The sequence below is a fragment of the Mytilus edulis genome, chromosome 1 (genome assembly GCF_963676685.1).
Source record: "Mytilus edulis chromosome 1, xbMytEdul2.2, whole genome shotgun sequence".
Classification (NCBI taxonomy): Eukaryota; Metazoa; Mollusca; class Bivalvia; order Mytilida; family Mytilidae; genus Mytilus; species Mytilus edulis.
The window spans coordinates 7,147,998-7,174,090 of record NC_092344.1 but is presented as its reverse complement, the minus strand read 5'-3'; the positions used below and the strand labels follow the sequence as shown (position 1 = coordinate 7,174,090).

The following is a 26,093-nucleotide window of genomic DNA, read 5'->3' as shown; positions in this document are numbered from 1 at the left end:
GGTCTTTTGGTTCCCCATAACTGTGGTGGTTCTTTTTTTCATTTAGTTTCTAATAAAAGCAACACATAATTAAAGTAATGTGAAAACTCACACAATAGCAAATGAAAAATATGACATGAGTGTTACTATTTTTAGGCATATTTACATCTAGCACCGTTTGAATGTAAACAATCACACACGTGGATTGTGAAAGATCAAAAATGCCAAAAGAAAAGACTGTTAAGAAATCTAGACAGCACCAGGATGTCCAAAAGCAAGGTACGCATACAACATTGGTTTTGCCTAGTGTTTCACGAATGTAGGACAGAAAGTTACAGGACAAAAAGTCACAAAAAGTCACAATTCATTTTTTTCTGATTATTTTCTTTGAATAAATACGCTTATTTCTACAAAAATATTTTTGTATTGTTCTTGAACTATTGTATATAAACCAACTTTGTAAACAACATTTCAAGATATTTCTCTTACATATTCAAACAATTGTCAACATATTATTTCAATATTTGTGACTTTTTGTCCTACCAAATTTGTGACTTTATGCCCTGTGACTTTTTGTCCTACCAAATTTGTGACTTTATGCCCTGTGACTTTTTGTCCTGTGACTTTCTGTCCATTTACAGTGATATTGTTTGCCTTAAATTACTTGAGAATAAAGGCTTTTTCCCCTGGAGAAAAATCCTAGTCCGATATTACTCTGACGTCCAACAGCTGTTTTGCCACGGCCCTAGTCCAAATAATTATGACGTCTTGAAAGGCTATTATAATTTTTTTCTTTGACGCCTTACATCGACTTCGTAGCCTTTCAAGACGTCATAATTATTTGGACTACCACGGCCCCAGCTTGTCTGGCAAAACAGCCGTTGGATGTCAGAGTAATCTCGGACTAGAAAAATCCCAAATTGAAAAAAAATGGCTTAAAATTATTCCCAAAAAGACTACTTTTTTTTTCAAACAGTGCAGTCTCAGTAGTAATTGTGCATGAATACAAACTGAAAAACACTCATTTAAACATTTTTCATGCCTAAAATGACTATATGTACAGATTTGAGGGTCTATTTATGTATCATTACTGACAATAAGGGTTTTTATTTCAAATGAGGGTTTACCTCTCTCTTGAAAGAGGGTCTTCAAATTCATGGTTTATTATAAATTTCCCAATTTGAAAAAAATGACGCATATTTTCCTATTTATAAAAAAGGGTAGAGGTAGTTTTGAAATAAAACAACAATATCACTGGTTTACCGTGTTTCACACATGTATAAGAGTTATAACGTGAGGCAGGGATCTCCATGGATGAAAATTGAACCATGGAGGAACTTTCACCATCATAAACTGTATCTACGCCGTACAGTGTAGCGCGATCGAAAGTATTTCATTCCTCCACATAAGGATAGGTGAACATGCAAATTCATTGCTTATTTAAATTATATGTATTTAAAATTTCATTATAAATACTATATAGAAGTATATATATTTTCAATAATTGCCGTTTGTAACTCTTCAAAGGACAAGCCCTCATGCCCCCTCCCTTTCCCTTAGTCGAAAATGACCAATAGCTATCACGAAGGTCACCATGTAGTTTTCTTGCTATTTTTGGTAATTGTTATGGGGGTTAAAAATCATTGGAGCTTATTTTTCACGGTAATGTCGATTTCAGAAGTCATGAAACCATTACCGGTATGGCTGATTTGCAGCAACGAAAAACGAGTCGTACGGGATGTAAAAGGTTAAAAAAAGATTTGTAAAGCAAACGCTGTCAAATTGAAAGGTTTTAATGACTTTGTTTAGCAAATCGATGCTATGCAACATGCATCTTTCGAGTCTGAATAGAAACCGGAAACGCGGATGTATCAATTTCATTGTAAACTACGAAATGAATTCGGAATTACGATACGACAGGAAATATTAAAGTTTATACTTTTAACTTTAAAAGTAATTCTATATTATCGTTACAATACAGCAGTACTCGAGTTATTTGCGATGAAATAATAATTACTGTTTTACGTGTTATTTTGTACTTCTTAAAAAGGGGATGCTGGTTGCATAAGTCAAAATAAACGCACGTGTTCGACTTGTTAAAACTTTGTAGCTGGATTATTAATTTATTTATTTAATCTGAATTATCATAAGCATTTGCGGAAACTAAGTTAAATAATTCAACAAATGAATCGTCTATCTCGGATAATCTTATCCTGTGTGGTTTGTTAATCTACCTGTACAAGCTCAGGTACAAGTGATTAGCGATCTTAATCCGTATTTCCCTCAGGCGTTAGAACTGTATTGGATTATACTATAAAAAAGCCTGAGGGTTATGCAATTACATGCATTTGATTATAATTGCTACAAAAATGGCGTCAGGCTATAAAACAACCACTGTTTTGAACGATGGCGGAAGACAATTGAACGATGGCGCAAGTCATTTGAACGATAGCGCAAGTCATTTGAACGATGGCGCAAGTCATTTGACGATGGCGCAAGACATTTGAACGATGGCGCCCCGCCATCGTTAAACAGGCCATGGAGATCCCTCGTGAGGGTACCCAAATTGCACCTAATTTGACGTTATTTTCGCCTACATTTATTTATGATCTAGACAAAAGTTTTCATCCTGGGTTTATTTTGTAGATGTATTATTATTATTATTTTCTATATATGGTTCCATCAATTAAATTTTGAATCCATATATATTGAATCATAGAAAAATGGGTTTGAACAGACCTCCAAACGATCCATTATTCTGTAATAAAAATTGCATCTATGCCAAAATTCACATCCATAAAATTCGATAAACAGATCTTTTGTTTTATTTGTTCAAATATTAAGAACAATTTGACATAAGTCCAGCGGCATGCATGCTTACTATTAATTTTTTAAGGTTCATCATAACAAACGGACAAAAATGGCCGTGTTTAGACCTCAAAAACTACTCTGAGTACAGACTTACCTGTGCAGAATGAAAAGTTTTATGGCCTGGCATCAAATAGATATATAAAAGTTAAATGCATTTTGTGGTTCAGAAAGATAAAATCTTTTTTGGATTTTGATGGGAAATTTTTTCGTTCCTGCAGAAGGACCGAACTTTCAGACCCCATACAATTAATTGTACTTTGGTTTACGAGAATAATGTTGAAAGAGCTTCTTCACTCAGTCGTGCTTTGTAAACGTACATTGTATATGTATTTTATGTATCCTTTTCTGGTCCATGTTTTACCATTGTCAAGTCAACATCCAGTATTAGGAAAATGTGATTTTAAAAACAAAAGTAAAATGTTTTGACAACGTAATTTTGCACAAATAAAGAGTCTAAGGCAGAAATGAGCACGCTTATATGCACTCTTCGAATGATGCACTGCCAATTAAACAGTTTACGTCAGAACATCAAATTCATATCAAAGTAAAGTTTATTATGTTTTTTTTTAATCTAATGTCAATCAATGGGATGGCCATCTGATAACCATAATTGCCTTTTGTGACTTAGTCTTAAGGTGGCTCGGGCCTATTCGAAGTTTCTATCAGAAGTGCCGTATTTTTGGTTATTTTATTCTTTAAACAAAATGAATCAAATTGGTCGAAAAAAAAATAGGGGGTCACGGACCATTTAAGCTCAAAATTTTACTTTTAAACAGGTATGTAAAAGGGGCCATTTTTCAATGAAATGATAGGGAAAATAGAGGTGTTGACATATTTTTATCGGAATTACAAAAAATCGTTCTATGACAATTGGTCCAAAACTGTAATATGGAAAGCTGGAATATAGCTTCAAAGAATGAGCCAATAAAAAACATAGGTCACCAATAAGGGAAAAAAAATATTTTGCCTTAAAACCCAAATTTTGGCGGGAAAATGGTGAAAATGGTTGAAATGTCATTTTGACCCTTTAACAAATACGGATAATAACGAAAATATTCTATAAGTCACATAACAACAATGATTTAACATTTCTAATCAATCAAAATATTTAGAAAAATTATGTCAAATTTACGACAAATACTTTTGTAATTCATGCATGAAATTATGCGCAGTCATATAGTCCCGAGCCACCTTAAGGATTAAAAATTGAATCCGATATAAAATGTCCGGCTGGCTCAAATATTTTTTGGAATCCCTGGTATGTAGACCCTCTACCTTGTTTGGTTTTGTTGTATATCATACTTGTCCAAACACACACAAGATCAAAGAGGCCAAGCTGTTAAAACATTTATCTTCCATCATGTTAATTATACCCCCTCTTTAAAAAAAAAGTGGGAGTAAACTGTTTTACCTCTGTCTGTCAATCTGTCAGTCCATCCATCCGTCAGTCTGTCCGTCCCATGAATATTTTCAACACAGTTTTCTCAGGAACTACAATACAAGGATTTCTGAAATTTGGTTTCAGGGTTTATGTAAGTCAGATATATCTTGTGATGCGTTTTCAGATTCATCACTCAACAACTTCCTGTTTACCGAACACTTGTATCATTTTACACATATTAGCAAAGTTGAAAATTTTCGTCACATTTTTCTCAGGAACTACAATACAAGGATTTCTGAAATTTGGTTTCAGGGTTTATATAAGTCAGCTATACTGTGTGATGCGTTTTCAGATTCACAAATCAACAACTACCTGTTTATCGAAATATTTCAGCGGGGGTATCATTAGTGAGCAGTAGCTCACAGTTTCACTTATTTTTTCTATTTGGAATCTTCTTTTTACTCCTACCAAGCTAACTACTTGTATTTCACTTTACACTAAAGCTAGTTAAAACAGCAATCATTATTTTCAAACATATGACAATCATATGACAATAATACCAAATTAGCTAGGTAAATACCAATTAATAGTTATCATAAATAACTAACCTTTAATAATTAATCATCTTATCACCCCAAAAAATATTTCATTTCGTGAAAATATAAATAGTTTGACATGTTTGATATATACATCTGAAAATACATCTAATAATTCAACCTGTATTTGAATTAAATTAGGGTGCAAACGTGTAGGGTGTGAATGTGTTTTGGGAGCGAACAGACCTGATACCTTTGTTTTATAAGTCAGGATTTTCAGCTGTGTGTGTGGATAAAAAACACCCAAGGGATACAGATAATTGACTTTGGTTTATCATTGTTGTTTCTATTGCAGAAAACTAAATTATAAATTTGTTTAGTAATTTTATTTATTTCTTGATTCTTCTTTTGTACAGCTAATGACAGCCTAGACATGCTAGACAGTTATATAACACATACATTGTTTTTATGTAACTAAATTTGCACTAGTTACATATTTCCAGTGTAACTGTTTCATATAAATGTATATATATATAACATTATTTGTTTCAATTTCAGGAATTAATTTCAACAAAGATTTCGGGCAGCATATTCTAAAGAATCCATTAATTGTCACAAGCATGGTTGAAAAGGTAAAAGGTTAACCAATAAAGTTTAATTTCATTATGTTTTCATTGAAATATTAATCTTGGTGATCAATCATTATCACATTCACTGTTTGATTGATCAGACAATAAAGAAAGATCAGACTGATCTCAAGAATTCTGAGAGCCAAAAATGTCTGAGTGGAAAACAGTCAATTTGAATATAATCATGATAATACAGACTAAAGTCACTTATTTTTTTTCATTTAGACCATACATCTATAGGGAACATTTTAACTGTATAATTTCAGGCAGCATTAAGAACAACCGATGTAGTATTAGAAGTTGGTCCTGGTACTGGTAATATGACTGTTAAATTGTTAGAAAAGACAAAAAAGGTAAATTATTGCTGATTTCAAATAACTTAATTGATACATTTATGATTTAGAGAACTGTTGCAAACAACTTAAAAATACTTTTGCAAACTTATAAGAAAAATATAAAGCACTTTTTAAATGGGTCAAATTGCCTTTTGAAATTGATGTTACGAGACAAACAGAAAAGCAACTTCATGCAGTAGTGTTAAAACATTAGATTATGAAACTGCTAAGATAACACATAGGTGTAACAGACATATGTACAACAGACACAATTTAAAGGGATGATTGTTTTACACATCATGAACAATGCATTTAAACAAATAATTGAGTTTTTCCTTATTGGGTAAAGAATGCAATCAAAACCCTATGGTACTGACTTGATATCTAAATCTTCCAAGGGATTATCAATACTTTTGAAATGCACAAAATATAGTATAAAATTGAGAATGGAAATGGGGAATGTGCCAAAGAGACAACAACCCGACCATAGAAAAAAAAAACAGCAGAAGGTCACCAACAGGTCTTCAATGTAGCGAGAAATTCCCGCACCCGGAGGCGTCCTTCAACTGGCCCCTAAACAAATATATACTAGTACAGTGATAATGAACGCCATACTAATTTCCAAATTGTACACAAGAAACTAAAATTAAAATAATACAAGACTAACAAAGGCCAGAGGCTCCTGACTTGGGACAGGCGCAAAAAAGCGGCGGGGTTAAACATGTTTGTGAGATCTCAACCCTCCCACTATACCTCTAGCCAATGTAGAAAAGTAAACCCATAACAATATGCACATTAAAATTCAGTTCAAGAGAAGTCCGAGTTTGATGTCAGAAGATGTAACCAAAGAAAATAAACAAAATAACAATAATACATAAATAACAACAGACTACTAGCAGTTAACTGACATGCCAGCTCCAGACTTCAATTAAACTGACTGAAAGATTATGATTTCATCATGTGAACATCAGGCACAATCCTTCCCGTTAGGGGTTTAGTATCATACCATCATAACATATATGAGAAGAACATAACCCGTGTCATGCCAACAACTGGTTATTGAATAAATGTGTTTAGTTCTGATGCAAAGACCCTATAAGTGAATCAATATTAACGCCAAAATATGCAATCTTTAATGACCTGACAACAGTATCGTAACTATATCCCTTCTTAATAAGTCTATTCAAAGGTTTTGTTAGTTTTTGAGGTGAATACTGACACCTTTGTGCTTTATAAAGAATATTTCCATAAAAAATTGGATGTGAAATACCTGAACGTATATGAAGTCTGCATGTTGAGTTATATTTACGAATGATGTCCTTATACCGATGATAAAATTTAGTAAATGTTTTGACTAGTTTGTGATATCGAAAACCCTGGTGTAATAATTTTTCAGTAATACATAAATTTCTCTCGTTAAAATCTAAAACATTGTTACATACACGAGCGAATCGTACAAGTTGAGATATATAAACAGCGTAAGATGGTGACAAGGGAACGTCACCATTTAAAAATGGATAATTAACGATAGGAAATGAAAAATCATCTCTTTTATCATAAATTTTAGTATTCAGCTTTCCATTAGTGATATAGATATCAAGATCGAGGAAAGGGCAGTGGTCATTGTTAGTATTAGCTTTATTTAAAGTAAGTTCAACAGGATAAATTTCTTTAATATACATACTGAAGTCGTCATTATTGAAAGCCAAAATATCATCCAAATATCTAAAAGTATTATTAAATTTGTTTATCAGATGTTGTTTCGATGGGTCTTTGCTTATTTTTGTCATAAATTGTAACTCGTACATGTTTAGCTATACAAATAAATAGTGCATTGATCATAGCATTCTACACATCCTATCCATGAACATTTTCAGAAATGTATCAATGAAATATATATGATCAGATATTCAAGCTACAAAATGATGTATATTCTTGTATGGGGCAACAAAACAAATCAAATAAAATATAGTGAGAGTTCCTCTGGGTCAGCCCCACCCCCTCTTGTTTGAGAACTTGTAATCGGTTGAGATCCCCACCCCTAAACCATATATATTCTTTGATTGAGACAATAAAACAAATCAAATGAAATATAGGGGGAGTCCCTGGGTGTCACCCCCACCCCATCCTGTTTTGAGAACTTGTAAACAGTCAAGATCCCCACCCCGAAACCATATATATTCTTGTACGGGACAATTAAACAAATCAAATGAAATAAAAGGCGAGTCCCCTGGGTTCACTCCCACCCCCTTCCTGTTTAAGAACTTGTAAATGATTGAGATCCCCACCCATAAACCATATATATTTTTGTATGGGACAATAAAACAAATCAAATGAAATACAGAGGAAGTCCACAGGGGTCACCCCACCCACCTTCTTTTTGAAAACTTGTAAACGGTCAAGATCCCCACCCCGAAACCATATATACTCTTGTATGGAACAATAAAACAAATCAGATGAAATAAAAGGCGAGCCCTAGGGTCACTCTCACCCCCACCCCCATCCTGTTTGAGAACTTGTAAACGGTAGAGACCTAACCCTAAACCATAAATATTCCTGTTCATGATTTCAAGAAGATTTGAATGACATACAGGGGTAATCCCTAGGCGGCACTTATGCATATCACCTTACTAGACCAAACCAATTTGTACTGGACTTTGCCCAATGTCAGGCGACCGTGGGAATGACTAATTATGGGAGCTTTGGGAGATTTCGAAACAGCATCCTGTTACAATTATTTCTTGTATTAAGTAAAAAAAAATTAAAGTTGGAAAAAAGTTAACCACACAATCTTCACATTTACATCCTATTTGAAATATTACAATCTACCATTGCAAACTTTCCCAGGTGCTATCCAGCACTTTGATTATTTTAAAACAATTTATAGATATTTTACTAAGGCAAATGAAAAAAGGATTTGTAAATTGTATACAGATTCTCTTTGTATTGCAAGTGGATAATGCATTTTTAACACAAGATTGCTTAAAATTTATCATGTTCAACATCTATGAAATATACTACGTTATATTAACATGTTGAATTTTCATGATACCCATCGAGCATAAAGGAATTTTTTTGTCAATTTTCTAAAAACAAGATAGATCATTCTTCCCCAAACTTCATATGCAACTTTTTGTTATTTCTTGCTATAATTTTGATTTTGTTCAAACTTAACCAAAAAAAGGTTGTCTCAATTTGTTGAATTTACATTAGATTTCTCACACTGTGCCAGATTTGTTAACCTATTTTACCCTATTACCAGCTGGTACTTAGTAAAGCTTAATGGGCTTCAATTTTGTTTGAAAGACACTCATAACATGAGGGTAACAAATATTTGTTTTGCTCTTCAAAGTGATACACTGTCTGATATCATACAGAAATGTAAAATAGTAATTGTTAATAACTGAAGCATGAATACATTTATGTTAAGGTGGTAGCATGTGAAATAGATCCAAGACTTGCTGCAGAGTTACAAAAAAGAGTTCAGAGCACGTAAGTTTATGTAAAACAAATAGCTTTGTTAGTCTTGTATGTTTTTTTGTTTTTTTTAATTAAAGTTCATTTATATATTTTGGAGTTTAGTGTGACGTCCATCTTCACTGAACTAGTACACTATTTTATTTAGGGGCCATCTGAGGACCACCTCCGGTTGCAGGATTTTCTCGCTGCGTTGAAGACCCATTGGTGGCCTTGGCTGTTGTCTGCTCTTTGGTCGGGTTGTTGTCTCTTTGACATATTCCCCATTTCCATTCTCAATTTTATCTTTCTGTAAACATGGTAAATTTGGCTAAATTTGAATATAAGGAGCATGCATGCATGGATAAGGATTTTGTTTTTTATGTGTTTTATTGAATTTTAATTGGAATTTGAGACTTTTCATTTAACATGTTTAAGATTTATTTTTGTGTGGTGTAAAAGTTAGGAAAGAATTAAAATCTTTCTAGTTAAAAATAAAAAAATAGGTTCTCTTGGCCTTGGAGTGATGATATCACAAAAAAACATTCTTATTTCGAAGACAAGCCATTTTTGGGGGAAATTTATTTATTTTTATTGATTTTCAATGTTGTTTTTTTTCTACTTCAATTTTTAAATAGAATAAGAATCTAGACCATACAAAAGTTAACTAGATGATTTATGATTGCATGTATCCTTATGGGAATTCTTTTCTTATACCTGTACATATTTACATTCTATTTTCCACTAGTAAATTTATCAAAACAAATATCTTAAATATTTTTTTAGCAAAAACTGTACAGTATACCATTACCAGTAATATTAAAACAACATCTACATGTATTTAACATTATTTAGCAAAGTTCCTAATGTTTTGAAATACATATGTAACACTCAGAAACGTGTCCTTCCCCCCAAACGTGTCCGATACTCCCAAACGTGTCCACGTCGACGTCACTGAACTGCAAAACATGTCTAGTTGTAAAAAGGGCGTTAAAGCGTGTCATTTGTATTATTCAAACGCCTAAACGTGTCCATTTTTTAATAAACACCCAAAACGTGCCCAATCCTTCAAACGTGCCCAATTCCCCAAACTTGTCCTATAATATAAAGGGAAATAAAAGATTGTTATACTAATATTCCGTAAAAATAAAACTGCCCTTTTCCGCTCCAAAAAAAATTAATTTAATTCCGAGTTACGATTAGTGTAAATTCCAAATAACCGTAAAGTGTAAATTCTTATAACTGTACACATTTATGCCTAATCCCAAATTTCCGGAATAATTAAGGTACAATCCAAGAGTTCCGGCAAATATAATGAACTATTTGCCACTGGACGTAATGTCTCTTGTTTGCGTGTATTTAAGTGATGCTCGAAAAAAAAAAGTACATAATATAAAACCTTACTACCACTTTATAATTTCAATAGGTTTTTTTCTATTTTTTGAGAGAATCAAATAGTTTCTTAGTGAAGTTATAAAAAAATCGGTCTTTACTGGCCTTTAGATTTTTAAGTTTAACTAATGTTAATCCCGAATAATCGTAAACAAATTTAGGCCCAATCCTAAATCCCCGGTATGATAATAAAACTTATGTATAGTATTTATTGTTAATATGATATCGTTCAAATAATGCATGAAATATTTGGCACTGGACTTATGACTCTTGTTTGTACAAAAATGTATGTCTTCACTTTAGTGGTGATGCTGGAAATCTAAAATTTATTAAAATATCTGATAACCAGTTTATGATTTGAATATCTTTTAAAATATCAGAACTGTTGAAAAAAAAGGAAGTCAATTCTTTTAAAAGCCCGCCGTGCAGTATTCGCAGATTACAGCTGATTTCCTAATGCTTGCAAAGTAAAACTTTGTTTGGCTTGCTTGCTTTGTTAGTATAATTGTTAATACAAGCTTTGTAAATAAGATTGAGATCTTTAAACAATATATATAGGCGTTGTTTAACCTGAATATATTATATTTGAATTTAATTGGGTGTTATCCTATGGATTGTACAATATAAAAACCAAGCAAGCAAGCTAACCAAAGTTTTGTTCTACATGCATTAGGAAATAAGCTGTAATATAAAAGGCATCATCGGAGTTTATTAGTACAGAATAATTACATAGTAAACGATTAATTCAACTGAACTAGAATTGTTTGTACATGTATGTGCGCTCTAAACGAGCATAATACTTGCCACTGGAATATAAGCAATTTCAGTCAAAAGTTGATTTATATGTTACAGGTTAAAGTTGCAATAACAACCGGCATTGAACCAACTAATACTAATAAATGACCACTTCATCAACTGTATCCCCCATTATAGAATTGCCGTAAACGTTATTGATTTTATTTATGTATTATCGCTAAAAGACGTGAGACTTACCTGCGTTTAAAAGTGGACACGTTTTGGCGAATAACATTTATCGGACACGTTTGGGGGTTATAAAATCAGACACGTTTGGGGAATATTGGATATTACGGACACGTTTCGGGAGAATAGACACGTTTGGGGGAATCGGACACGTTTGGGGGACAGGACACGTTTGGGAGTGTTACACATATACTTCATTTCATAGGCTCAATGAGACAGTCAATACATTTTTTTTCTTTTTTGAAATTAGTTTATTAATTGACAACAGTTTAAAACTATTTTAAAACTTGATAAACAATTCAAAATCTTTGCACAAAGGACATTTCCCCTTATTCTATTTAGCACCTATTTATACGACCAGATTACTTTGTAAGTGTTTTTATTGTCAAGCCTGCAGAAAGCTCGACATAGGGATAGTGAGCCGGCGGCAGTGTTAGCTTACTTCTTAAAAGGTTTATATTTTAGAAGGTGAAAGACCTGGATGCTTCATACTTTGTATATAGATGCCTCATGTTACGAAGTTTCCGTCAGTCACATGTCCAATGTCCTTGACCTAATTTTCATGGTTCAGTGACCACTTGAAAAAAAAGTTCAGAATTTTTGTAATGTTGAATTCTCTCTTATTATATAAGTAAAAGGATAACTATATTTGGTATGTGCGTACCTTGCAAGGTCCTCATGCCCATCAGACAGTTTTCACTTGACCTCGACCTCATTTCATGGATCAGTGAACAAGGTTAAGTTTTGGTGGTCAAGTCCATATCTCAGAAACTATAAGCAATAGGGCTAGTATATTTGGTGTATGTGGAAGGACTGGAAGGTGTACATGTCCAACTGGCAGGTGTCATCTGACCTTGACCTCATTTGCATGGTTCAGTGGTCAAAGTTAAGTTTTTAAGTTTTGGTCTTTTTATCTAATATTATATGCCAAAGGTCAACTATATTTGGTGTATGGAAATATATTATGATCTATATGTCAGTCCCGCAGGTTTTATTTGACCATGACCTCAATTGCACGGTTCATTGCACAGTGTTAAGGTTTTGTGTTTTGGTCTATTTTTCTTAAACTATAAGTAATAGGTCAACTATATTTGTTGTATGGAAGCTTTGTTAGCTGTACATTTCTGCCTGGCATGGTTCATCTGACCTTGACCTCATTTTCATGGTTCATTGGTGTTTGTTTAGCTATCTTGGTTAATGTTAAGTTTATGTGACCGTTGTAATTAAGCTTTATACTTAGGACTATCAACATAATATCAATGATTAGTAAAGAAGGCGAGACATTTAAGTGTTTGCACTCTTGTTAAAATCTTATATTTTTGTTTATTTTTAGTCATACTGTTCATGTTGTTACATGCAAATCCTTTTTAGCTCACCTGGCCTAAAAGGCCATGTGAGCTTTTCTCATCACTTGGCGTCCGTCGTCGTCGACGTCGTCGTCGTCGTCGTCGTCGTCGTCGTCTGTCGTCGTTAACAATTTTTCAAACATCTTCTCCTCTGAAACTACTGAATGGATTTGGTTAAAACTTAACATGATTGTTCCTTAGTATATCCTGCACAAAATGTGCGCTTCAATTTTTGATACGTCAAAAAACATGGCCGCCGTTACTTAAAATAGAACATAGGGGTCAAATGCAGTTTTTGGCTTATATCTCAAAAACGAAAGCATTTAGAGCAAATCTGACATGGGGTAAAAATGTTCATTAGGTCAAGATCTATCAGCCCTGAAATTTTCAGATGAATCAAACAAACCATTGTTGGGTTGCTGCCACTTAATTGGTAATTTTAAGGAAATTTTGCAGTTTTTGGTCATTATCTTGAATATTATTATAGATAAAGATAAACTGTAAACAGCAAAAAAGATCAGCAAAGTAAGATCTACAAATAAGTTAATATGACCAAAATTGTCAATTGACCCCTTAAGGGGTTATTGTCCTTTAATGACAATTTTTCACAATTTGTTCATCATATTTGCTAACTTTAAAAAATCTTCTCCTCTGAAACTACTGAATGGATTTGGTTAAAACTTAGCATGATTGTTCCTTAGATTATCCTGCACAAAGTGTGTGCTTTGATTTTTGATCCGTCAAAAAACATGGCCGCCGTTACTTAAAATAGAACATAGGGGTCAAGGGCAGTTTTTGGCTTATATCTCAAAAACGAAAGCATTTAGAGCAAATCTGACATGGAGTAAAAATGTTCATTAGGTCAAGATCTATCAGCCCTGAAATTTTCAGATGAATCAAACAAACCATTGTTGGGTTGCTGCCACTTAATTGGTAATTTTAAGGAAATTTTGCAGTTTTTGGTCATTATCTTGAATATTATTATAGATAAAGATAAACTGTAAACAGCAAAAAAGATCAGCAAAGTAAGATCTACAAATAAGTTAATTTGACCAAAATTGTCAATTGACCCCTTAAGGGGTTATTGTCCTTTAATGACAATTTTTCACAATTTGTTCATCATATTTGCTAACTTTAAAAAATCTTCTCCTCTGAAACTACTGAATGGATTTGGTTAAAACTTAGCATGGTTGTTCCTTAGATTATCCTGCACAAAGTGTGTGCTTTGATTTTTGATCCGTCAAAAAACATGGCCGCCGTTACTTAAAATAGAACATAGGGGTCAAATGCAGTTTTTGGCTTATATCTCAAAAACGAAAGCATTAAGAGCAAATCTGACATGGAGTAAAAATGTTCATTAGGTCAATATCTATCAGCCCTGAAATTTTCAGATGAATCAAACATCCAATTGTTGGGTTGCTGCCACTTAATTGGTAATTTTAAGGAAATTTTGCAATTTTTTATTCATTATCTTGAATATTATTATAGATAAAGATAAACTGTAAACAGCAAATATGATCAGCAAAGTAAGATCTACAAATAAGTCAATTTGACCAAAATTGTCAATTGACCTCTTTAGGAGTTATTGCCCTTTAAAGACTTTTTTCACAATTTGTTCACCATGTTGACTTACTTTAAAAAATCTTCTCTTATGAAACTGCTGTATCAATTTCAGCAAAACTTATGCTAAATGAGTTTCAGAGTTTCAGAGTATCTAGTATAAATTTTATATTTCATTTCCTTGTATGTCAAGAAACATAGCTCCTATGGCTAAAATAGAACATAGGAGAAAATGATTTTTTTTTGCTTTTGAAGAAAATAGGACGATTCAAAGAACATTTAAATAAATTGAAAAGCCAAAATAATCATTGATGAGAGATTAAACCAAAAAAATTCAGGTGAGCGATTCAGGCTCTTGAGAGCCTCTTGTTTAGCACACCTGGCCCGAAGGGCCAAGTGAGCTTTTCTCATCACTTGGTGTCCGTCTCTGTCGTCCGTAGTCATCATCGTTAACATTTTACATTTTGAACTTCTTCTAGAGAACCACTGAATGGAATGAAACCAAACATGACATGAATGTTCCTTATGACCAAGTGTTGTTACTTTATAGCCGATCCATTATCCAAGATGGCCGCCAGCGGGGGGACTTAGTTTAACAAAGGACCCTATGAGAAATGCATACAAATGACTTCTTTTAGAGAACCACTAAATGGAATGAAACCAAACATGACATGAATGTTCCTTATGAGGTGCTGACCAAGTGTTGTTACTTTGTAGCCGATCCATCATCCAAGATGGCCGCCAGCGGGGGACTTAGTTTAACATAGGACCCTATTGGAAATGCATACAAATGACTTCTTTTAGAGAACCACTGAATGGAATGAAACCAAACATAGCATGAATGTTCCTTATGAGATGCTGACCAAGTGTTGTTACTTTGTAGCCGATCCATCATCCAAGATGGCCGCCAGCAGTGGACTTAGTTTAACATAGGACCCTATGGGAAATGCATACAAATGACTTCTTTTAGAGAACCACTGAATGGAATGAAACCAAACATGACATGAATGTTCCTTATGAGGTGCTGACCAAGTGTTGTTACTTTGTAGCCGATCCATCATCCAAGATGGCCGCCAACGGGTGACTTTAGTTTAACATAGGACCCTATGAGAAATGCATACAAATAACTTCTTTTGGAGAACCACTGAATGGAATGAAACCAAACATGAAATGAATGTTCCTTATGAGGTGCTTACCAAGTGTTGTTACTTTGTAGCCAATCCATCATCCAAGATGGCCGCCAGCGGGGGACTTAGTTTAACATAGGACCTTATGGGAAATGCATACAAATGACTTCTTGTAGAGAACCACTGAATGGAATGAAACCAAACATGACATGAATGTTCCTTATGAGGTGCTGACCAAGTGTTGTTACTTTGTAGCCGATCCATCATCCAAGATGGCCGCCAGCGGGGGGACTTAGTTTAACATAGGACCCTATTGGAAATGCATACAAATGACTTCTTTTAGAGAACCACTGAATGGAATGAAACCAAACATAGCATGAATGTTCCTTATGAGGTGCTGACCAAGTGTTGTTACTTTGTAGCAGATCCATCATCCAAGATGGCCGCCAGCGGGGGACTTAGTTTAACATAGGACCCTATGGGAAGTGCTTACAAATGACTTCTTTTTAGAGAACCGCTGAATGGAATGAAACCAAACATGACATGAATGTTCCTTATGAGGTTCTGACCAAGTGTTGTTTCTTTGTAGCCGATCCATCATCCAAGATGGCCGCCAGCAGGGGACTTAGTTTAACATAGGACACTATGGGAAATGCATACAAATGACCTCTTTTAGAGAACCACTGAATGGAATGAAACCAAACATAGCATGAATGTTCCTTATGAGAAGTTGACCAAGTTTTGTTACTTTGTAGCAGATCCATCATCCAAGATTGCCGCCAGTGGGGGGACTTAGTTTAACATAGGACCCTATGGGAAATGCATACAAATGACTTCTTTTAGAGAACCACTGAATGGAATGAAACCAAACATAGCATAAATGTTCCTTATGAGGTACTGACCAAGTGTTGTTACTTTGTAGCCGATTTATCATCCAAGATGCTGCCAGCAGGGGACTTAGTTTAACATAGGACCCTATGGGAAATGCAGACAAAAGTCTTCTTCTAGAGAACCACTGAATTGAATGAAACCAAACATAGCATGAATGTTCCTTTTCCTTATGAGGTGCTGGCCAAGTGTTGTTACCTTGTAGCCAAATTTTATCTTTTTTTATATGATCTCAAAAACCCAAATAGAGTCAGGTGAGCGATACAGGCTCTTGGGAGCCTCTAGTTCTGATTCTTACATCTTTTTCAGCTTGGCATGTTTTAAAATTTATACAAAGGATCAGAAATGATATTTGCTGAAACGGTCACTCTAATTGTTGCCACTTGACATATTACCCAGAACTTCTCTAACCAAAACTTGCCATAAATAGGGGTGAACCACTTATGTTAATGACATATAATTAAGATCACTGATATGTGTCAAACTTAATATGAAAAATATCAGAGAGAAATTGTAAAAATAAAAAGTTTTTAAAGTGTTATAATTATTTTTTGTTTTAATTTCATTATAGTCCTAGTCAGAACAAACTACAACTAATGATAGGGGATGTTCTGAAGACAGAGTTACCATTCTTTGATGTGTGTGTAGCTAACTTGCCATACCAAATCTCATCACCGTTTGTATTCAAACTCCTTCTACACAGACCATTCTTCAGGTACTTGATCTGTAATATGTGCAGCATATACATTTGTAGAAACAGATCTCTTTGGATAATTATTAACGTACACATCATTAATGCATTTCTTTTAAATTATTTATTTTGTTTGCATGTCTGATATATGTATGTTTGATAATGAGCAACCTATGCATCACAAATAGTATTAAGATAAAGTTATGATTACCTGCTGTAAATAAACAAACATTTCTGTAGGTCATGGAAAATTGGTAGAGAAGAATGCCATGTTACATAACTATTAAATAAAAGATTAATAACACGAAAAAATTAATGTGAAATACCAACATTTCAGAAGTACAAATATTCTTCTCGTAGATAAAATAGGTTAGAAAACGTTACATATATTTTATAAGAATATATGACATAATAGAAAATTAAACTAAGGATGAACAAACTATTTTAAAACATATGTGTTATTAATAGAATCAGCTTTGTTCATGTAAACACCACTGATTAAAATATTTGTAGATGTGCTGTGTTAATGTTCCAGAGAGAGTTTGCCCAAAGACTTGTTGCCCAGCCAGGAGACAAACTATACTGTAGACTGTCTATAAATACACAGTTGTTAGCTAGAGTTGATCTCTTAATGAAGGTTTGTATTGAAAATATTATCTAAAGTTCATAGTGGTCTACTTTGATCTATCAAACACCAGCTAGAGTGATATTTAAGAGAATTTATATTAAAAGTGGCTGGGGTTTCTGAAGAAAGAAATGTGCTAAATATTGGAAATTTTGTTTAAACTTTGGTGATTATTAATTATTACATTGGTTGCAATGAATTACATTGATTTCGCAGTGAAATAAAAACCGATTATTTCATATGTGAAACAACAATAGGCGTTGTCAAGACGTCGATAATGTCTGATCATAACAAATTGTGAATGCGTAGAAAAAGATACAATTCCTTACATTTTCTACTTTAATTTCATAAAAAAAACACTGATAATAAACTCATTCACTACGCGCATTCGTGAATTAACGTGTTGTTTGGTCACTTGTTGAATATTTTTCTCTATTTTAATTTTTCGATAAGTTATTCTATAAACAATCTGCTCATACAAATTAATAACTACCATTAAATGTCTGAGACTATTCAAAATAAAGATTTAAAACTTGATAGCAGGTGATGGTATATAATGTAATTGTGCACTGTTAACATTTAAATGGGGGACAAAATCATGGATTTCTTATTCTGCATATGAAACAAAGTCGTAGTAAAATAAAAAAAAATTATTATATACTTAGTAGTAAATACAGATAAATTGTATGTGTAATACAATCATTGGCAAGCGTGCTGTATCAGCCACCCGTGATGATATGGATATCAGCACGGTTGCAAAAGCTTTATCACACCTTTAATCTGTATGACGTCACGTCATCGATTGCAATCACTGTTGCAAAGTCTTTATCAAATCCCTAATCTGTATGACGTCATTTCAAACCTCCTTATCTGTATGAGGTCATGTCACATAAAAAACATCTACTTGAGGTATATGTATATAATAAAGTGTATATGATATGGCTTTTTCAATATCACACACCGTATCAACCCTCAACCAATATAATCCCTCGAGCAGAGCTCTTGGGATTATATTGGTGTCTCGGATTGATACGGATGCGATATGGAAAAAGCCATATGATATTCTCTATTTATTACAAGAAATACAAATATTTGAATGATCAAAATTTTGAATGTTCAAAAGTTCACAATGGTCACACACTGGTCCATGTATAGATTTCAATATTAACCTGTACTGAATTCTGATGGTAATGTATTGCTTGTTTTTCTTACCCACAGGGGTAAAACTGGTGGAATTCCCTTCTTTCTTTCAAAGTCCTTTTTATATCATCTTATGTTACTAGTATTGTACAAGTTTTATTGTCAGTAGGATACATGTAGTACATGTAGGACTGTCAAAATGACTATGACAAAATTTATATTCTATTAAAGTACACATTATCTGAATCAGTGTATGTAATAAAATATTGTTTCTGTCCAAATTGTGTTACACATAAAATTGAAGATAAATTTAATTTAAAAAAGTCTGTTTGTTCTCTTTTAAATGTTAGCACACTAGTCAAAATTATCATGATTATGCTCCTGAACGTATATAATCTTTTTCAGACTCCAGTCTATGCCCCAACTTTCTTTTTGCATATTGCAATTTCAGTAGAAGGCACAACATCAATAGTCTGCTCAGAGCTGAAGATTTTTGTGTAGTTCCTGGTTCCTCTAAAACAAACTGTAAAGAGAACATTAGAATCTTTTTCACATGAACCAGTTCAGTGCTTAATCTCAATACCCAACAGACCACAAAGAAACATTAATCAGACATAATGCTTATGTATACCTAATTAGTGAAATCTGTCATTCTGCAAACAAGGGTCTAGCGATTTTTGGGAAACTTGAAATACATGTTATAAATGTTTGATGGAAGATATTTGAGAAAAATGCCAGTATAAGCAATTTGTTTTTACATTGCAGGTAGGAAAAAATAACTTCAGACCTCCACCAAAAGTAGAATCAAGTGTGGTCAGAATTGAACCAAGAAATCCACCTCCTCCTATTAATTTCCAGGTAAGAACATATTCTTCCACCTTATGTTTTTTAAACGCCCGTCAAAATTTTGACAGGACGTATTATGGTATACAAATGTCCGGTGTCCGTCCGTCTGTCCGTATGTTCGTCCTTCTGTCCGTCCGTCTGTCCGGCGTAAACATGTCGCACCGTAACTTGAGAACGACTTATCCAAATTTCATGAAACTTTATGTAGTTGTTTCTTATGATGGTCAAATGATCTGTATACTTTTTGGTGAAAATAAGATTTAAACTTTTTGAGTTACGGCACTTTGTAACTAAAACAGGGGTGTGTTTTTTTTTACATGTCGCGCTGTATCTCAAAAACGATTTATGATTATTGCTTAAAACTTTACACACTTCTTTGTTATATTAATCTAAAGATCTGTATACTTTTTGGTGATGACTAAAAATTTCATTTTTGAGTTATTGAGTATTTTGTAAAAAAGGGGGAGGGTTTTTTTACATGTCGTGCCGTATCTCAAAAACGATTTATGATTATTGCTTGAAACTGTACACACTTCTTTGTTATACTAATTTAAAGATCTGTATACTTTTTGGTTTGATTCAAAATTTTATTTTAGTGATATTTGTAAAAAAAAACAGGGTTGGGGGTTCACATGTCCCGCCGTGTCTCAAAAACAATAAATGGTTATTGCTTAAAACTTCCACACAAGACGTCGGGCGTATCATGCGCTCATGGCGCAGCTGTTTATTTTATGCCCCTGCCACAGTGGAGGGGGCATTATTAAAGTTTTACCTTGTATTTCTGTGCGTACGTCCCTAAATTGGTTTCCGTTCTCTAACTTTAGTTAGCCTCAACCAAATGTTATGAAACTTATACACAATCCTCACAACCACAAAACTCAGATCAAGTATGAGTTTGGGTGGTGTAACTTTTACCGTTCATTTAAAACGTTCTACACAAGCGGGGGCATCAGTGATTTCCCCAGGGCATTAAAACACCGTTGAACCCTGGTGCTATATTTTCTACAATGGTGCTATGTTGGATGATTTTATAATAGAATGTATAGGGGCCATGATGCTATAATTTTTCGCTCACCTGACCTGAAAGGTCAAGTGAGATTTTCTCATCACTTGTCTCAAAAAGTGTATTGTTGTTATAGTTTAATACATGAAGAATCATTTTTTGTTTTTTTGTAGGAATGGGATGGTCTGGTCAGAATTTGTTTTTCTAGGAAGAATAAAACTCTTGGTGCAGCTTTCAAGTAAGTATATCTGAACAGATATATAATTGGGAAATTTATAAATTTAAATGTTCTGATAAACTAAATGCAGCACTGAATCAGGGACCCATCAAATTTAACATGGTTCAAAATTTGTATTAGATAATTTGAAAAAGCTAGTCGAAATTAATGAAATAAATATGTATCTAAAGGGTTATTCGTAGAGTATGAGAATATAGTCCTGAGTAGCATTTTATATTGGGATGTCTAATGTTCTATGATTCTATGAGAGATAATTCCTTTAATTAGATGACAAAACTTTTAAGATGACAAAAAACAACATATTTAGCTGCATTAAACATTGATAACAATTTCTTAGCCATTTGTTTTGGGTACTACCAGGACATTTTGCAGACTAATTTTTGGTTTGTTCAATAGAAAATATTATACTATACATTTATTTCCCATGCCTGAGGGAGATATGAAGATTTGTTCACCCAAGAATATTCATATGATTTTTGAGGGTGAGCAAATCTTCATATCTCCCAAGCTAAGGGAAATAAATGTTTTATTCCTCTGCCTTTGCTTTGTTTACTACCTGAACATAAAAAATTAGTTTGTATACATTTTTTTCTTCTTATCTGCTTGGTTTTATAACTAAACACGACAGACACATAGATAAACAGTATGGATCAAAAGTTAATTATAATTATTAGTCTTTTTGTTTTAACATCTTAAATAAATTTGAACACGATAATGATTTTTGCTATCGCTATATAACAAAAAAAAACTGTTCAAAACGTTATGTACATTAACCGTGCGTAACTTCATCCGAGTAGTTCTGAATATGATACTCAGAGGGGAATATGAAGATTTGTTCAATGACACATGGGATAGTCTCAACCAATCAAATATTGATTAAACTATCAATATGTTTATACTATGGAATAATATGTAATATTACAATTGAATAATGACCAATCATGATTTAAATCTTTTATTCTCTAGGAAAGGTTAGATCATGACCTTCTTTAATAATGAAAATGCTGGACCGACCTTAGTTATATCAAAATCATGACATGCTTGCAATACATGGTTTTATTTCAAAGTTTGCCAAATTTGTAACTTTTACACAATTGTAGTAAGGGACGACATCAAAAGATCGATGTAGGATAAAAAACTTAAATCAAATAGTTTGGGGGTGGGGGGGTTAAAATTCTGCAAGTTTTGTATATCTTAAATCGATTTTTACATATATCCCTATTGGTAAATCAATTTTTCTCAAATTAAGTTAAAAGGGGGGGGTGAGGGGGTCAGTGAAAAAACTATGTGAATTAAGTCTTTTATCCTACATTGAACTTTTGATGTCGTCCCTAATTACACATGTGCAACCAACATCAAATCACATTTTATTTTAGATGTTCAATTTTGTAGATTTACAAAGATTCTAGAATTGTTGGAGAAAAATTACAAAACAAGCTGTTCTCTGAAATCAGTTGTAAGTATATAGTCAACCCTACTGTGAAGGGGAGGATGTACCTGTTCATCTCTGTCCATAACACATTCCTGTCTAATTTTTTTCAGCAACTACATTTTAAAGCTTCTTGATGTATGGCACCAAGCTTCATCTGGAAATACTCTGGGCTGTTCCATGAAAATATTCATTTTAACCAGGAAAGACAACTTTAATTTGTTGCTATGGGTGGCCAGAGTGGGTTTAATATTTTCTGTTAATGTATGCAGGCTTTTAATTTGCTTCTATTTGCCCTATTTTAAAAGTGCATTTCTGAATACCTTGTATGTTTTAATGGAACAGCTTGGATTCCTTCAATGTTTTGTTTCCTGATTACCGTTGTCATGTATCTATATGAAAATGTTGTCACACCTTCTCAGCAACTACACATCATTACATTTGATATATGGGCTTGGCACCAAGCTTTATCTTATTATGCCATACAGTGTGGGAGAATGTCAAATAGTCAGTAATTTATATCTTAATTGCAATTTCTTCTAAACATACCACTGGATATTTTGTCATGGGGATGACTGAAAAGTAATCCAGTTTTAATAGTGCCTGTCCTTGCAACCTATGTATGTATCAATGAAACAACACTTATTAACTAAGGCTTTATTAGACTATTTTGCATTTATGTTATCAAATCTCATCACTCCCCCTCCATGAAAGACTTGCATAGCTACCTGACAATTTATGTACGTAATGAATAATTTTCTTTTTGTGTTTAGCCTATCCCTCCAGACTTTGACGTGAAAACAAAAGTAGCAGAATTATTACAGAAAAATGAATATGATAAAAAGAGAGCCAGGACCATGGACATTGATGACTTTCTAGGGTATGTCAAACCTCACTAAATTGAAATGGTCCCAAATCTGTTTTATATATATATATATATAATAATAATAAAATTAGAAGAGACAGTATAATTGCCAATGAAACAACTGTCAGTTAGAGACAAATTGGTTGATTGATTGGTATTTGCTTTACGCTGCATCAGTGCAAAATAGTATTTTTATGCCCCACCTACGATAGTAGAGGGGCATTATGTTTTCTGGTTTGTGCGTCTGTTCGTCCATTCCTTTGTCCGTTCGTTCGTCGGTGCGTCTGTTTGTCCCGCTTCAGGTTAAAGTTTTTGGTCAAGGTAGTTTTTGATGAAGTTGAAGTCCAATCAACTTGAAACTTAGTACACATGTTCCCCATGATATGATCTTTCTAATTTTAATGCCAAATTAAAGTTTTGACCCCAATTTCACTGTCCACTGAACATGTAAAATGATAGTGCGAGTGGGGCATCCGTGTACTATGGACACATTCTTGTTTTAGCTAGTTTATTTTTATGCCCCCGTCGTAGCGGAGGGGGCTTTAAGTTTTACCGTTGTCTGTCTGTACGTACGTACGTCCCAATATTGGTTTCCATTCTCTAACTTGAGTTTGCCTCAACCAAATGTTATGAAACTTATACACAATGCTTATAACTACAAAACACAGATCGAATTTGAATTTTGGTGGTGTCACTTTAAGCGTTCTAGAGTTATGCCCCTTTATAAATGGAAAAATTGCAAAATTTTTTGATTTCGTTCTCTAACTTGAGTCAGCCTCAACCAAATCTTATGAAACTTATACACTATGCCTATTACCACAAAATACAGTTTAAATTCGAATTTTGGTAGCGTCACTCTTTCGTTCTAGAGTAATGCCCCTTTATAAATGGATAAATTGCAAAGTTTTCAGTTTCAGTTCTCTAACTTAAGTTTGCCTCAACCAAATGTTATGAAACTTATACACAATGCTCAGGGTTTCCGCTGGCAGTCGCCATTTTCGCAATTTGCGAAAAAATAATAATTGTGGCGATAAAAATTCGTCATTTGCGAAAGAATTTGGCTAAAGAAATTATATATAACATTTATTTTCCTCCATCTTGTTTATTTACTTTTTTTTCTAGTTTCTCGGACTTTACCGGATCAGACTATACTCGGAATTTACCTTGACCTCATTAAGATTTGGACAGAAAATCAATAATCAGCTGATTGCATTTAATAGCTATCGACAACAAAGGACTAATTAATAAAGGTGTTGATTGAATTGTTTGACAACATGATATGTTTAAATGGCTTCCACTAAATGTCACATACATAATTTATTTACCACTTTGTGACGCATGTTTGAAGCAAATTTTTGACGTCTCCTCTCCTTTTGAAAATAGTTTAGAAAAGAAAGCTGTTGTGACGAAAAATGTTCAAAACCAAAAAAAATCTTCGATTTAAAACTTAAATTATCCATTTACTTAATATAGGTAATTGATTAGGGAGACTACTTTAAAGTCGTTTGAGTGACACACGTCACGGTTTCAAGCATAGTTTTACGTCTCAACTTTTTCATTTATGATGGTCTAGAAAAGAAAACTGTCGTTTAATATGAAGAAATATATCCAAAAGGTTGGGAACAACCCCTCGAATGAGAGTAACCCTTCAATGTAATGACTACACATGAAAACCACTTCTTAGTACAAAAGGGCGAAATCATCTTATTTAAGGGAAGGAAAGGGGGGGGGGGGGGGGGGGTAGATAAAAAAGATAAATTTTAAACTAAAAATATATTTATGTTACTTGGCGAAAAAAATAATAAAGTGGCGAAAAGTATATTGTTTTGGCGAAAAAGGTGGCGAAAAAAATAATTGACCCAGGGGAAACCCTGCAATGCTTATTACCACAAAACACAGATCAAGTTTGAATTCCTTTATAAATCGAAAAATTGCAAAACATTTTGTTTCCGTTCTGTAACTTAAGTTTGCCCCAACCAACCATTATGAAACCTATACACAATACCTATTACCACAAAACTCAGATAAAGTACAAATTTGGGTAGCGTCACTTTTATCGTTCTTGAGTTATGGCCCTCATAATGTTTTATGCAAATGGGGGCATCATCTGTGTCCATGGGGACACATTCTCGATTTATTTTCAAATAGAAGATGAAAAGACAAGGATATTAAACAAACTACCTTTAGAGGTCACTATAAATTTTTAACAATGATTTATAAAAAGCCTGGGATAACAAACTGTTAAACAATATGAAAGTGAAAACTAAAGGCCTGATTTAAGCAAATAACATTGAACAAATTAAAGCATCAAGGATGTTGTGTTTTAGCCAATTTTTTAGCTAGTCTGACATTTTTTCTGACCATACTTTCTATATATAAAAAAGAAGATGTGGTATGATGGCCAATGAGACAATTCTTCACAAGAGACCACATGAATCAGAAATTATCAACTATAGGTCATCGTACATCCTTCACCGTACTTTGTAGGTAGGGGACTAAAAATGAGCTGAAACTGGCTCATCAGATCGGTACTAAGGATAAAACGTTATCTTATGAACCCAGTCTTTATAACATGACTTATTTTCTTTCAACCTGAGTACAAGCATACTGTATGTTGAATTTTAAATAGGTTTTTATGAAAGGTTCACTTACTTTCAGATTACCCATAACTATAGTTGGTTTATAGTTTATTGACTTGTTTTATTTTGCAGGTTATTAAATTGTTTTAACACAGAGGGATTTCATTTTACCTGATTAAAGAAGAAACACAAACAA

At 33.5% G+C, this 26,093-nt stretch overlaps 1 protein-coding gene across 2 annotated transcripts; it reads left to right on the top strand.

Moving 5' to 3' along the window:
• Positions 1–81: 81 nt before the first annotated feature.
• LOC139522954 (dimethyladenosine transferase-like) lies at positions 82–26,093 on the top strand. 2 transcript variants are annotated; one of them, XM_071316636.1, is made up of 11 exons: positions 82–258; positions 5,326–5,399; positions 5,663–5,749; positions 9,162–9,223; positions 17,053–17,196; positions 17,686–17,809; positions 19,703–19,795; positions 20,960–21,024; positions 22,417–22,480; positions 23,227–23,333; positions 26,030–26,093. In XM_071316636.1, exons 1-11 carry the CDS (start codon positions 201–203, stop codon positions 26,070–26,072), a joined length of 921 nt encoding a protein of 306 aa, XP_071172737.1. In that variant the 5' UTR covers positions 82–200; the 3' UTR covers positions 26,073–26,093. The 2 variants fall into 2 exon arrangements, with proteins under 2 accessions (XP_071172737.1, XP_071172746.1); XM_071316645.1 differs by lacking the exon at positions 82–258 and adding an exon at positions 5,073–5,096.

Bases quoted from the DNA above. Each gene is read 5' to 3' on its own strand.
- LOC139522954 (XM_071316636.1), top strand. From the start codon at position 201: ATGCCAAAAGAAAAGACTGTTAAGAAATCTAGACAGCACCAGGATGTC. The intron at 9,224-17,052 runs GTAAGTTTATGT...ATTTCATTATAG, and splicing joins CAAAAAAGAGTTCAGAGCAC to TCCTAGTCAGAACAAACTAC. The intron at 21,025-22,416 runs GTAAGTATATCT...TCAATTTTGTAG, and splicing joins ACTCTTGGTGCAGCTTTCAA to ATTTACAAAGATTCTAGAAT.